General features: G+C 43.5%; 1 protein-coding gene across 1 annotated transcript in view; it reads right to left on the reverse strand.

Moving 5' to 3' along the window:
* Nucleotides 1-14,987, reverse strand: part of LOC146344179 (phospholipid-transporting ATPase VD-like) — a 74,234-nt gene that overhangs the window by 29,786 nt on the left and 29,461 nt on the right. The window contains 5 exon segments of the mRNA XM_084859778.1: nt 301-453; nt 1,764-2,052; nt 7,541-7,725; nt 11,388-11,514; nt 14,184-14,290. Coding sequence (XP_084715904.1) covers nt 301-453; nt 1,764-2,052; nt 7,541-7,725; nt 11,388-11,514; nt 14,184-14,290 — 861 coding nt within the window.

A 14,987-nucleotide genomic window follows, 5' to 3' on the forward strand; every position in this document is an offset into this window, starting at 1 on the left:
CAAACCCCACATACACACACATTTATGAGGCCGGGAAGGCAGGCTTGCAGGCGCCGCTGCCCAGAGACTGAGCAGAATGAGTGGGAGTGCAAGAGGCACTGACAGCAGAGAGCATGGAGCCAGCGAGGAGCCAGCGACAACTAGCATGTTGTCTTTTATGTATATTAACTGCCCAATGAACAGGCTCCCCCACACACACATGGGCTCAATAAAGTGCTTCTGAGTACACGTGTATGAAAATCATCCACCCTGGGATCCACCCTTTCTAAGCTACGCAGCTACGAATCAACAGACATCTACCGTTTCTTAGCTGTGCTCCTTCGTCGCTGTGCAGTTTCAGAACAGCAGGGCTGGCTCCCTTCCCCACTCCCGCGCTCAATCGATATTTAAAGTGAGAGGCAGACGCTGAGCCCATGTTCGCAACAGTGGAGTTTCCACACAGCAGGGCTGCTCCTAGTCGGCAAAGTGGAATTGAAAGCAATGAGTTACTGCTGGGTAGACATGTTTACCCCTCTGCTCTCCCCATGGCTCCACCCCATGGAACTTTCCCTTCTGCCAATCAGCGCCGCTTCCACCAGCCCACGCTGAGTTCACACGGGCTCCGAAACAGCACTGAAGCTGCTGTGAGGGGAAAATCTGACACCAAATGAGTTTGAAAAAAAACCCTGATTTAGGGCAAGAAACGCTGAGCTAGCTATGGGGAGTGGCGTACGTCATCTGACACAATCAACTTGGGGGAGGAGTAGAACTGGAGTAAAAGCCCCATGTAGATGGGTCCCAGGTCCACAGAATATGGAAACTGTGGTAAACTAAAAGCAGGAGTATCTGAACTTTTCTTTTCATCTGTAAGAGAGAAACGGAGGAAGGAGAATTACATGTGCCAATGCTTGCTGTGGCTTGTGCATGTTGCGTGCACTAAACCATGGTTTAACATGATATGTGAATGTGGCCATTGTTATTCTGAATAAAAATTCTGGAACCATCCTGATGTACATGAAGGTCCTAGACAAGGCTCCCTGTCTACTTCAGTGGAAGGGGGCAACTCCACTCTTGAGTGGAAAAGCCTAGCAGACGGAAATGCCTGCTTTGCGCATCAAAGCATATTACATAATCAATGTATATGGTGTTTTGCAGGTACCATAAAAGGTTGGGGAGAGGACAGGTCCTTGCCTCCAAACAGCATACACTCTATGTGGCATACTGTCTGGGCTTCTCCACATTTAACAAAAATCCTGCAGCATTACTGGGGCTTTGTCTTCTGGAGTCTTCGCAGGTATAACAATCAGCACAATACACGTGCTCCCCCCATCCCCAAGCCCTGTTTTTGCCGGTTTCCTTCCCATATGTTTCATTTATACCACCAGCAGATTGCACTGTTTTACTGCGTGATTTTGGTTTATTACAGCATTTTCAGGGATTTATAAAATGGTAAATTCCTGCTTCAAAATGGTGGGGGAGGCATTGGAGGTTGACAACGTTGTGAAAAAGACTCGCGAACTTCCATAAGTGAACAATCATGAGTGCACAACAAATGCCACGTGTAGAGACACCCTCTCTCTTGCTTACTCTATAGAGCAGCGAGGTTTTTCATCAACCAAGTCCTGGTTGGGAACCCCAGTACTCTACCATTAACCTTCTGTCTGCCGGAGCACCCTGGTTTATGTCAATACTTTTTGAAGGGAAAAACTAATGAAATACTTCAAAGGAAACGCAAAGGTAACATAGCATATATGCCACCCCCTTCAGAGAAAGAAGCAACTCACCGATGGCCAGTGTCATCACCTTCAGCTCTTTCCGCACCAGCTTCACTAGTCGGCCCTTCTGCAGTGGTGTTGCTCTGCAGCAGATGACAGCTCGGACACCTCTAGTGAGCTGCAGGAACTTACTCTGCACACTTTGATGCAAGGCAAATTCTAAAGTTGGTCCATCGATAACGAGTGCAGAGCTGAACTGGGGAATGGTGGTTTCCAAAGCAGTGCCTTCCGCTTCCCGGGAATGAGCATTTGTCCTGATGTTGTTTAAAACGCTGCCCATTATCTTTTCACAGCCATCCTGGTTGGAAAATCAAAGAGATCATTGGTGAGATGATTGTTTGATCTTGGTTCAGTTTCTTGCAAGTGCACATTACAACATTATGTGTAAGGCCACATCTAGATGAATGTTATGGTCTGTCAGGTGTACAGGTGTTGTGGGTGTTTAACAGAATGATGTGGCACTTTTAACTCTCAATAGAAAAATAATGCTCTTCAAAAGATTTTTTAGGCTATAATGGGAAAAGTCAACATCAGTGAGGTCTGGTTTGGATGTCACAATAGACCATGGTTTTATTGTGACCTGAACAAGCTACAGAAAGCCTTGAGTTGGCATACTCCTTCTGCCCCCTCCTCCTTTGGTGTGGCTGTAAAGAGGAGATTGGAAGCTTTTGTTTTCATGCTTTATTAACCACAATTTAGCATTACATCCAAATCCTAAATTGTGGTTAATCTTGAGTATGGTTAGTGGAAATAAGGCAGTTTCATAATCTATGGACTGAAGTTGGAATGGTTTCAAACACACTATAGTTAAGATTAACCACAGTGTGTCAAGTTTGGACTAAATGACAAGCTGCAATTAATCCAAAATGGAAGGGAAAACTTCCAATCTCCATCTCACAGCTGTGCTAGAGGAGGAGGAGAAGAGGGAGCACACGAACCCAAGGCTTGCTGTGGCTCATTCCCATCATAATAAACCATGGCTTATCATGACCTCCAAACCAGGTGTCACACGGGCAGGGGCTGTGTTAAATACTTCGCAAATGAGCCACAGACTTAGTTTTTAGTTAGCTTGGAACAAGAAACCTACAGCTGCAGCAAATACTGTGAACGGTTATCTTTTCCAATATGCTTTTTTAAAATCCGATTCTTAGAAGGGGTTGAATAATGAAATGATACTGCATATATAAAGCCACAGTTGCGTGTGTGTGTTTTAAACCCACTAATAAAAGGCACAAAGCACCAGTAACCTCACTTGCATAACTCCAGTGAAATAAATGGGATCTGCAAAAGAATACAGGGACATTCTGGGAGCTGATTGATACATCCCCCTCTGAAATGAATAGGAGCTATATAGCAGGTTGCATGTTAGAAATACACGGTGATTCATAGCATAACGTCTGCAGGTGTTTGTACTACAAATCTGAAATAAGGGGTCTGCATTTTCAGATATGGGACAGTTTTTCTAAAAATCTAATTAAAACGGTGCTATGGAAGAACATTTAAAAGAAACATTACCCTGTCTAGCTAGTTTTTTTTAACATGTCATTCTACTGATTCATCAGTCTTCAAGTGCATTATCTGAGTAAACAAATACCTGAATTTCTGACCAACGAAATAACTGTTCCCACCACCTTACAATATTCTTTTGAATCCTTTTTAATAGGAAAACACACACAAATATTTTCATTCCTTGTTTTTTAAAACAGTCTTTAATAGTTCTGGCTATGATTAGAATAAGATAATATTAATAAAAACATTTCCACCAGAAAGCATAATTAACATAACAAAGGAATTGGCTTCTTCTTGTAACACAATTTCCTTTACTGAATATTTTCAGAGAACACAAAAACACTTAAGATTTTGCTTCATTAGAAAATGTAAGTAGATTAATTTTCTGGAATACCATATGTAATGCTATTCTAATGAGATAATTCTTAGCACATGCATGACAATTAAGCAGGGCTGCAGGAAGATATGACAAAGAGCAACTAACAAAAATTACATTTGTTCCAATTTCCAAATCCAAGCTCAGTAGTCTGCCTTCTGCATGGCTGATATGATTTAGCATCTAGCTCTTGAAAGCACTTTAACAAGATGTTAAAGTGTGACAACTTTTTACCCAAGGCAGAGAGACAAATAAAATGGAGGACTAAATTTAGATAGTTAACTGCCACATGGGATTTATATTTGGGAAGAATGGTTGAGCAGAATTAAATTTTAAGAATTGACAGTGCCTTGCATAAGTATTCACCCACCCACCCCCATCTGACTTTTCCACATTTTGTTGTATTACATCCTGGGATTAAAATAGATTTAGTTGGCATTTGTACCACTTGATTTATACAACATACTTAACACGTTGAAGGTGCAAAATATTGTTATTGTGGCACAAAGTTAATTAAACAAATACAAACTGGCATTTGTGGGTTGCATAAGTATTCACTCCCCTGAGTCAATACATGGTAGAAGCACCTTTGGCAGCAATTATAGCTGTGAGTCTTTGGGGGTAAGTTTCTATCAACTTTGTACATCTGGATACTGCAATTTTTGCCCATTTTTCTTTGCAAATTGCTCAAGCTCTGTCAGGTTGGATGGGGATTGTTGGTGAACAGCAATTATCAAGTCTTGCCACAGATTCTCAATTGGATTGAGGTCTGGGCTTTAACTGGGCCATTATAAGACATTTGGGTTCTTGTTTTTAAACCACACTAGTGTAACTTTGGTTATGACTTTAGGGTCATTGTCCTGCTGGAAGGTGAACCTCCGCCCCAGTCCCGCATCCCTTGCAGACTGAAACAGGTTTTCCTCTAGAATTGTTCTTTATTTGGCTCTGTCCATCCTGCCCTCAATCCTGACAAGTTTCCCAGTCCCTGCCAAAGAAAAGGATCTCCACAACATGATGCTGCCACCACCATGCTTCACCATGGGGATTGTCAGGTTTCCCGATCCCCCCAGTGTACACGCTCAGGCAGTCTGACACTGGACACCCAAATCTGTGAGATTTCTTTATTGCAGGGAATCCCATGGCAAAAGCTTAATGGTTACACTCTTCAGAAATCATATAGCTGATGGTCAGTAGCTATAGGCTCTGTGTAATTCCAGAACAGTCCAAAGCTAAACACTACTACTGTGACTGAGATCTTCAACACGGTTTCTCCGTTGCCATCTCCATGGTACTGAACACAAGGGAAGGGACTCTGGATTCCTGGGTACCTAACCCAGGCAATCCTTTCACAAGGCTCCAACCCTGGACATGGAAAGGGAATGATTCCTGGAAAGAACCCATCAGGCAAACAGGGGATAACTTCTTGAATGGCCTAATAGCCAACACCCATAGAGAGTTGAACTTTGAATCTTTTGTTGATAACTCTAGGCTACATGGTCAAGACCCACCAAGATCAAGGGAAGGGCATACCCACACACTCAAGGAGTTCCAGGCCACCGCTTTTGTATTGGCAACTCCACACTGCATGAATTCTGGCAGAGGGAAGTCCAAAAGTCATAGATCAAACCCAACCTGCTGTACACTGAGCTGACTACAAACACAGACACATAATCCAGAGCAACGAGAGTTCAAGTCTATGAAAAGCCTCACAGCACTTTTCATGACAAGTCCTTAACAATCCGAAGTTCCAGTCCATGTGCAGAGTGCCTCCAAAAGCTCAGACTATGATGGACCCAAACAGAGAAGGCTTTGGGCAATGAAGATGAGATGTTCCTAGCAAAGGCTCTTCACCTCTGCATCAGCTTAAAAGGGGAGGCGTGAGTGTAGGACACCCCCTCCAGATCCCCTGGCAGACACGGGCCTTTAGCCTTTCAGCAAGGCCCCTGTCTAAACAGGGCGACACTGCTCAGCCCTCCAGCAGTGATGCTTCAACCTGGGTGACCCTTCTGCAGGTTCTCATGGACAGTTTCCAGCCTCCCTGCCTCCCAAGGCCAGACCAGCAGGTGGACAGGGAGTTGGGTGACTCCCCCTGGCTCTGCTCCGAGAACACTGACAGAGATAAGCTCACACAGACTCTGACATTCCAGAAACTGAATAGGCCCAAGCCCTTCCAGGCTACTTCTAATCAAATCCTGGCTATAACCTCCAAGGCCCACTGCAGTACTGAAGCTGGGCCCTTACAGGGGTGGTGTTCTCAGGGTGATGAGCACTGTTGGCTTTGTGCCACAGAGAGTGTTTTCCGGTAAGGCCAAGAAGTTCAATTTTGGTCTCATCAGACCAGAGAACCTTTTTCCACGTTTGCTGTGTCTCCCACATGCCTTTTGTCAAAATCAGGATTTGATATGAAATTTTTTCAGCAATGGCTTTCTTCTCGCCACTCTTCCATAAAGCCCAGCTTTGTGGAACATCGGAGTGACAGTTGTCCCATGGACAGTTTTTCCCATCTCAGCTGGGGATCTCTCCAGCTCCTTCAGAGTTACCATTGGCCTCTTAGTTGCTTCTCTGACTAATGCCCTTCTTACCCAGTCACTGAGTTTTGGTGGACGACCTTCTCTAGGCAGAGTCATGTGCCATAGTCTTTCCATCTTGTAATAATGGACTGAACAGTGCTCCGGGGGATGTTCACAATTTTGAATATTTTAGTATAATCCAACCCCAATTGGTGCTTCTCCAGAACTTCATCCCAGACTTGTTTTGATGGCTCCTTGGTTTTCATGATACTGTTTGTTTAGATGTGCTTTCTAACAAACTCTGGGCCCTTCCAGAAACAGGTGTATTAAATCTGAGATCATGTGACCCTTGAATTGCACACAGGTGGACTCCATTCAACTAATTATGTGACTTCTGAAGGCAGTTGGTTGCACCAGAGCTTATTTGGGGGTGTCACAGCAAAAGGGGTGAATACTTATGTAATCCAGAGTTTTCAGTTTTTTATTTATAAATCATTTTGTAAACTATGTAGATTTTCCCCCCACTTTGACTTCATGGACTGTTTTGTGTAGATCAGTGACAAGAAATCCTAAATAAATCCATTTTAATTCCAGGTTATAACACAACAAAATGTGGAAAAGTCAAAGGTGTGTGTGTGTGTGTGCATGTGAATATTTATGCAAGGCACTGTATATGGCACAGGCTCTTCCCCAACTTGGTGTCCTCCTGGGCATGCTGGCTGGGGGTGATGAGAGTTGTAGTCCAACAAGCCATCTGGAGGGCACCAGCTTGGAGAATGCTGATATAATGCATTTTGAGAATTCAAATCACTTCATGTAATTACATCAGTAACTTTGACATCAAGGTAGGTATGTATTAGTGCACCTGTATTGCAGGGAAGGTACTGAGAGTGTCTTGCATAAGGCTATGAGCTGCATTAATGGCTGATATCAGATCTGAAGTAAGAACTTCCAGCTCACACTCTTCGCCTCTATGTTACACTACCTGCCACATTCATTAACCACTTTGTTAATGTAATGTGCATGTGCGAAATATTAATTTAGAAAGTTCATCCTACAAAAAATGCATGGTTGGTGTTTCCTTTAAGCAAAGTGAACCCATCCCCATCCCCACAACTGAACAGCCCAATGTGGAGGCTTTGGTCAAGAGGAAATGAGGCAGCAGCAGTGGGGTGGGATGCGGAGGGTGGCAACCCTCCTCAAGTACAAAATGAATTAACCTGAAGCAACTGGAGTGGCCCAGTGGACATGTTTGTTCTTTGTGTTTTCTGGTGGAACGAGGACTGTCTCCTAGCCACGGCCAAGTTGGTCACCTTCAGGCCTTCAATCATACCGCAACATACATTCTTTTAGCAAAATCCTGCTGTGGAAAAACTGAATGTCACACACACCACACTATCAGCCACGAGGGTGAAGACTTCATCAGTTGGGTCCAGTAATTTACAGGAACATGCTATATTGACGGCTGTCTCACGTTTATCGCCTGTCAGCATCCAAATACTAATCCCTGCTTTTCGGAGTGCCTCTATGCTTTCAGGAACACCATCTTGCAAGCGATCTTCAATCCCAGTGGCACCTATGATGACAATCAGGTAGATTATGTCAAACAATAGCAGCTTTTTAGAACAATGCAAATAAAAGTAGAAACTATCTAGCAGGCTGGATTGGCAATATGGAGAGCTGGGGAACACCATGTTTATCTTAACCAATATTTGGTGAGATTTGAACTTCAAGGACTTCTCAGGTGGGATTCCAAAACTGTATCAATGGCCCAGTTACCAATATTTTTTGAAATGGTCTGGGAAACTTCTGAGCCAGATGGCTGGAGTTCCATTTCTTAATGCAGGAGTTTGAGAGGTCAGCGGGCCATTTTCACACCCCAACCGCTCTCTGCCCTGTGAGTGCTGAAAATACGGGAAATTAAAATAAATAAAAAGAAACAAAATAGCATCCAAAAGCTTCTGCAAAGCACCCAAAAGGTAAAAATTAGTTTGTCCTGGCAGCCCTTCTTTTGCAAAAAGAGAGTTCTTTTTTAGATGTTTTTTGGGGGGGTTCCCCTGAATTTTGGGGGGTGGCAGAGGTCGTACTGGGGGGCTACAGGAGCTGCATGTGGCCTGTGGGCCACATGTTTCCCACCCATATTCCAGTATAAGGTTTTTTCAATATTAGGAATCAACTTCTGTGCCATTTCACAACCCTGCAGTCCTGCTGAACAACAGGTATTATTTGTGAGAGCATTCCAGAAGAATTGGAGGAAAAAAAAAAAATCCTAAGAAACTAGGCTGAGTGTGTGGTGCCTGAAAATGCCTTTGGTGGCGCCTTGGCTTGATTTGTGCAGTAAGTGGAACAGTTTTTCAAACAAGTTCACAGCTTCTGCAAAAATATACAAAACTATATATTCCAGAGGTGGAGAACTTCCATCCTGTAGGCCAAATGCAGACCTCCAAGCCTCTCAGTCGAGACCTCTGGACTCTCTCCAGGCCCCACCCCACCCCTGTTCTGGGTTACTGATATTATTTACACCATCCCGCTCAGTTGCAGTGAGGAGGGAATTGGGCTCAAGTTGGGGAAGGAGATGCCAGTGTGTAAATGTCCTTTATTCTCTTTGTGTACTGAACAAAACCAAGAGTCACATCCTTAACCTCACCCCCTGTCAGTGGAGGCTGCTGGCTGCAATGTCAGTGGGGTGGTGTATCCGCTCAGGGTTTCAAATCTATTAAAGAACAGATGCAGGCATATTATGTTAGGTTGGATGTTGAAGCAATTAGAGTATCCAGATTTTCTTCTTGTTACCCCTCCCTAAAAACATACCATGGGGAAGAGGAATACCTGTCTGAAATCACAATAGCCTTGTGCTTCCAGACAATGAAAACTAACTTTAGGGAAGGAAGATATAAGAACATCCCCAGGGAACAATGTTTCTGAATTTGCGGCAGTCATGTGGTTGAGGATACAATACACTATGTGCTATGTTGCAATTATATACAATTCCAAGAGATAAATATTTAATGAGATTTTTGGCACCTAAATTTTGGTAGCTAACCTTAATGATATGGATAAAATTAAATATTTGTTGTCAACTACATCCACGTCTGTTATGCTTAACACAGCTAGATTAGCGGTAAAAGCAGCCCAACTCAGAACAGCCCAAGAAGATAAATGTTTCTCTTAAGGAAAGTGGTCTTTTCAGTCACATATTCTTGTAAGGCACTGTCAGGAGCGCCCTAGCTGCCCCTTAAAGTCCCCTCCAGTAGCCCAAACAAGACGCAGACAAAAGGGATTCTCTCCAAGGCTTTATTCCTTTACAACTTAATGACTCTTTCAGATGCTAATTGCCAGTGACTAAGCAAGGAACTGCAAAGGGTATCTGCTGTTGGTCTCTGTTTTGAGGAGAAGGGCAGGAAAGCTCTGAAACTTATGGGCTAGGAGGGGAGGCTCCCCCCTCTTACCTGTGGGGCATCGGGGTGCAGCCATTGCCGTAGTGCCAAGCGGGCTGAACGCCTCCTCTCGGCACCCTCCACCGCATGCCTCTCTCTATGCCGGCGCCTTGCGTCTAGCAACAACCGATCTCCTGCTCTTTCACTGCCAGGGCCACTATCTCTCTCAGGAATGTGAGCATGGGGGGCATCTCCCTGCAGCTGCGCCTCTGAGAGATGAGCGGGCTCCTCTCCCACAGGTTGTAGCTCTTCCTCAGAATCAGAGCTACTTTGGGGCTCTATGAGCTCAGTTCCAATCCTGACAGGCACTGTATATTGGATTTTAACCTGATGATATAATTTGTTTTGTTAATACCCTGTATTGTATTGATAGGTGTCTGTTGTTGGTCTCTTTGGCTATAACCTTTACTTGGTTGCCTAACAAATAAATGCAATGATTATTACTCCAAAGCAAATATTAAAGGAACACAGGTGCAGCCGTCTTTCTCTCCTGAAGATCCTGATGCTGCGAACAATCGAAGCTTCGCATTAATTACTCCCTTACAGATGAGAAAGGAGCTTCGACATAGCACTTCACAGCCTTTAGGGGAGTTAACCCTCTAAATACTTGAAGCACCATGGCTCCAACTAGCCCCCTTTCTAATTCCCTTTCTTCTTTCTGCTGAAGTTCCCGATGCTGCAAAGGATCAAAACTGCGAATTAATTACTTCTGAAAAGAAAGGAAGCAAACATCAAATACATGCAGCTTTGATGTTAAGGCTCCTAAATGCCTTATTTCGATGCATGGGAATCTTGGTAACTTCTGGAGTGTGCATTTCTGGAACAAGCTTCATTGACCACAATGGGATTACTTCTGAGTAGACACACATATGTTTGTGCTGGGAAACACAGGGACAGGAAACCAGCCCCCTTTCTAATCCGACGTAGCGCAGAGTCGAAGGTGCGGATTAGTTACTTCTGAAAGGCAATAAACCAAACCACTGAGAATCGCAGCATTGAGATCGCACTTTACAGCCTTTATGGAATTAGTGCTTTAAAATGTGCTGTTTCAATTGAGGGGAATTTCTGTAACTTCTGAAGTGTGCATGTGGGGGACAAGCCTCATCGACCAAATTGGGAGTTACTTCTGAGTAGACACTAATTGGTTTGTGCTGGGAAACACAGGGATAGGAAAAACCCCTTCACCAGTGTCATGGTGAAAGGCACACCCGTGGACAGGGCTAGCATACCCGAGGTAAATGTGGGGATTGGGGCACACAAGAACTATACCACGGAGAACCCGACTTAAGGAATCAGACCTAAAGAAGTCTCAAGAAATCCAGATTTTCCGCAAAAAGCTCCAGGGTGGCTGCAGGATGGCCACAACATCATGTGCCCTGGAAGACCTTAAAAGGGAGCCAGCTTGCAGCAAATCAACTGTGGAGACACCCCCCAGGTTGAGGCTGGGCATGATGGTAAGAGCACAATTCCTCCTCTCCCTCATGCACATATGTGCCTACATCACGCTACCCAAGAAGCCCAGGGAAGGGGAGGAGAGTTTGGCAACAAATATACTGATACTATGCCACCAGTTGCCAAAATGTAAGATATATATTGGGATGTAGGTTTTCAAGTTTGAAACACTAGTTAAGTTGTATACTGTTCATTAAAAAAATCCTCCTTCCATCAAAAATGAATCCCCTAAATGGCAAAAACACATTTTTGGGATGAGCCTTGTTAGTTTGAGAAATTAAGTGATGTTGATTAGATATGCACCTATATTTTTCAGTGTTAGTAAACATCAGTTTTCTTCTCAACTCACCAAGCAATGTTAAGTTGTTCTCAAGCCTCAGTGCAGACTCAAGGAGCATCTCTTCCCTGTTTTCTATACTGCTTTCTGCTAAATAATGTCCTTTTAACCATTCTTCATATTCGTCTTTGCTCAACACCTGCAGAATCAGCAAAAATACATGCTGGTCAAAATAATACATGTAAAAAAACACTTAAAAATCCACAGAAGTTCCCATCATTGCAGCAATTTATCCATTATCATTTGACTGAATTAAGAATACTGATTCTTTTAAATGCTTGACGTTTGTAATAGTATGTAATGGTTCATATTATTTGGTGTTTCTCTAAAATCAAGGGAGCAAGAGAACAACCGAATACAGGGAGCTCAAAGTCTTATGTCACCACCAGATGCCAAATGGAAGCCATCAAGAGTAATAGGCAACAAGTAGGGAACACAGAGCAAAATGATGCAGTGCATCCTCATATCAGCCCCTAACTGGAGGAAGTGCTCCTCTTCAGGGCTCTAGTCAGCTGGGAACAGGAGTATTCTAGCATTCAGCGGAGTTAAAGGAGGAGAGGTTTTAGGAGAGCAAAGGACTGCTTTTTTCCTTTCCCACCCTCCTGAAGATCTTCCCATGCTGTGCTATACCAAGCTAAAGGACTCGGGTTCAGTGGCGGATGCAACAAACTTGGAATACTTCATTGCCATTTAGCCAGAGTGGAGGTTTATGGACAGTGGGAAAGGGAAAAGATGTCCTTTTCCCTTTCTGCCCTCCTGAATCCTCCCCATATAGTGTGGAGTGGGAAGATTTTTACCCTCACAACATGCATCCACCCAATCCTAATCCCCACCCCCCAAGGATACTATAAACCAGGGGTGGGGAACCCTTTTTCTGTCAAGAGATGCATTCTCTTGGGGGTAATCTGTTGGGAGCTGTTATGACAGCAGTGGGTGAAGCTAACACCAGCAGTGTGCAGGGCCAGAGCCAAATATGAGCGGGGTCACCCCTTTTCTCCCTCTCTTTATGCCACCCCCTTTTCTCCCTCTCCCTAGCTCTCTTTTTGACAACTTTCTGGAATGCATTAAACACAGACCCTTGTTGGGCTGGTTTTCTGAAATTAATGTGTGTCTAAATTTGGCTCAACAACACTACAAGCGAGAGGGATCTTAGAATTGTTGCATATCACAAGCTGAATATGAGCCAACAATGTGATGTGGCTGCAAAAAAGGCAAATGCTATTTTGGGCTGCATTAATAGAAGCATAGCTTCCAAATCCCGGGAAGTACTACTTCCCCTCTACTCAGCACTGGTTAGGCCGCATCTGGAGTACTGTGTCCAGTTCTGGGCACCACACTTGATGAAGGATGCGGACAAGCTGGAGAGGGTTCAGAGGAGGGCAACAAAGATGATCAGGGGACTGGCAACAAAACCCTATGAAGAGAGACTGAAAGAACTGGGCATGTTTAGCCTTGAGAAGAGAAGACTGAGGAGAGATAGGATAGCGCTCTTCAAGTACTTGAAAGGTTGTCACAGAGATGAAGGCCAAGATCTCTTCTCGATCATCCCAGAATGCAGGACACAGAATAATGGGCTAACGTTACAGGAAGCCAGATTCTGGCTGAACATCAGGAAAAACATCCTGACTGTTAGAGCAATACATCAATGGAACCAATTCCCTAGGAAGGCAATGGGCTCTCTCACACTGGAGGCCTTCAAGACGAGGCTGGACAGCCATCTGTCAGGGATGCTCTGACTTGGATTCCTGCATTGAGCAGGGGTTGGACTCGATGGTCTTGTAAGCACCTTCCAACCCTACTATTCTATGTTTCTATGAAATGTACAAAATAATGTACTTCTGCATTCTTTTGGAGGTCTTGAAATATGCAGAAATGACTACCTTATTTTTGTGATACTCCATTTCACTTACAAATGGAGTTAGGTTTTAGAGAGAATGATAATGATACTGCAAGAATTAGAAGTAGAATATTTTATATGAAGCAACAGTAATGTGTGTTATCAAGGGGCTGGTTTTACAGAACTATGCAGTGCAACATATATTGATTAGGGTTGGGATAGCAAAATTCTGGGGGAAGTTCAGCCAATGTTACCTGTTATCCTCCACTGCCACCTATTGAAAGCCTAAAAGTAAAACAACAGGGCAACTTGCTCTTCTTGCTTAAAGTAACAAAAAATTCCTCTTCAAAGTATCAGCTATTTTTCTGATATGAAAAGATATTTCTTAAGACCTCCACATATAGACATGGGAGTTGCAATATATAGACAGAGCTCAGCGTGTGTGCAATTTGCCCATTCACTTCAATGAATGGGGCAGCTCCATTTGACCATCCCTTTGTATAGGCAGAATTTGCCCTTTCTTTGAGATGAATGGGGAAGTTCAGTTGCGATGGAATATCATGTGGTCCAAGATGGTGGCTCTGACTTTGTCTTTAAACTATAACCCATGCTTTCAACTGCAGTTTGAACACAGATCACAACCAGGTATTTTTGAATGTTCCATGGCTGCTGATCAGTGTTGTGACACTCACTTTTTACTAAACCAGAAATCTCAGTTGATCGTGCTGAGGTTGCCAGGACCTTTTAGAGGTGGAGGTAAGGAACACACCAACACTGAAACGTTTTAAAACTTCATTCCCAAAGGCAGCAGGTGGGATGGGATGCTGCCCAAATCCCAGTAAGAAATGCAGTAGAAATCTGTCCATGACAGTGTCTCAGAGTTTTAGCCTAAATTTGGAAAAAGGTGCCTGTCTAATACACATAGTATCCTACTTTCACTGTGTTCTCAATTACCTATGATTCATTATTACCTTCATAGCTATACAGAGAGTGCGTAGTCCTGTTGTTGCATACTCATCTAAGTGCATCTGTGTTCTTTCCTTAATTCTTTTCCTTTGCAGGTCTATTTTTTTAGTACCTGAGTTTAAATAAATAAATATATTATTGAGAGAGAGAGAGAGAGAGACCCGCAAAATACTAAACATGTGGATCATCTATGTAGAAAGATTAATCTTGTAAAAAGATATTTGTGAAAAGATTATGGGCTGGATCCAGAGATACACCAGCAGAAGAAATGCTGACAGTGGTGCTGTTCTGCAAGCTGCTGTGTAACAGCTAGCAGAACAACTGGACCAACACGATCTTAGCTCAAGCACATGTCTTTGAGGCCTTGTGCGAGAGATTATCCAGTACCTTGTGCTAACAGAAGCAAAACACTGGATGTCAGTTCTCTATTCTCAAATAAAGACCTTGCACTAAGTTAGGAAAAGCTCTTCCACTCATGGACAATGCCTTCCATTCATGAACCTCTGGATCCAACACTCAGAAAAATAAAAAATAAAACGTAAAGACACTTCCAATTTCAAACAAATATAGTTTTCTAGAAACATTTAAATTAGACATTGTCAATTGAAAGAACACACATGGGCCCATGCAAAAAATGGCTGTTGAGGTTATTCAGGTGGAAATTGCCTTAGTGGCAACCTGATGTCATGAAGGATAAGCAGATTCAGAGATACAATGGACGCAACACCATGAAGTTACCCCACACATCTCCTGTACTTTGCAATGAGATTTATGCAGAAAAACATCTGGGTAGATTCTGCCCCTCATTA

Source organism: Heloderma suspectum, chromosome 5 (assembly GCF_057233095.1).
Source record: "Heloderma suspectum isolate Gila_16-S chromosome 5, 16-S_ref, whole genome shotgun sequence".
Taxonomy (NCBI): Eukaryota; Metazoa; Chordata; class Lepidosauria; order Squamata; family Helodermatidae; genus Heloderma; species Heloderma suspectum.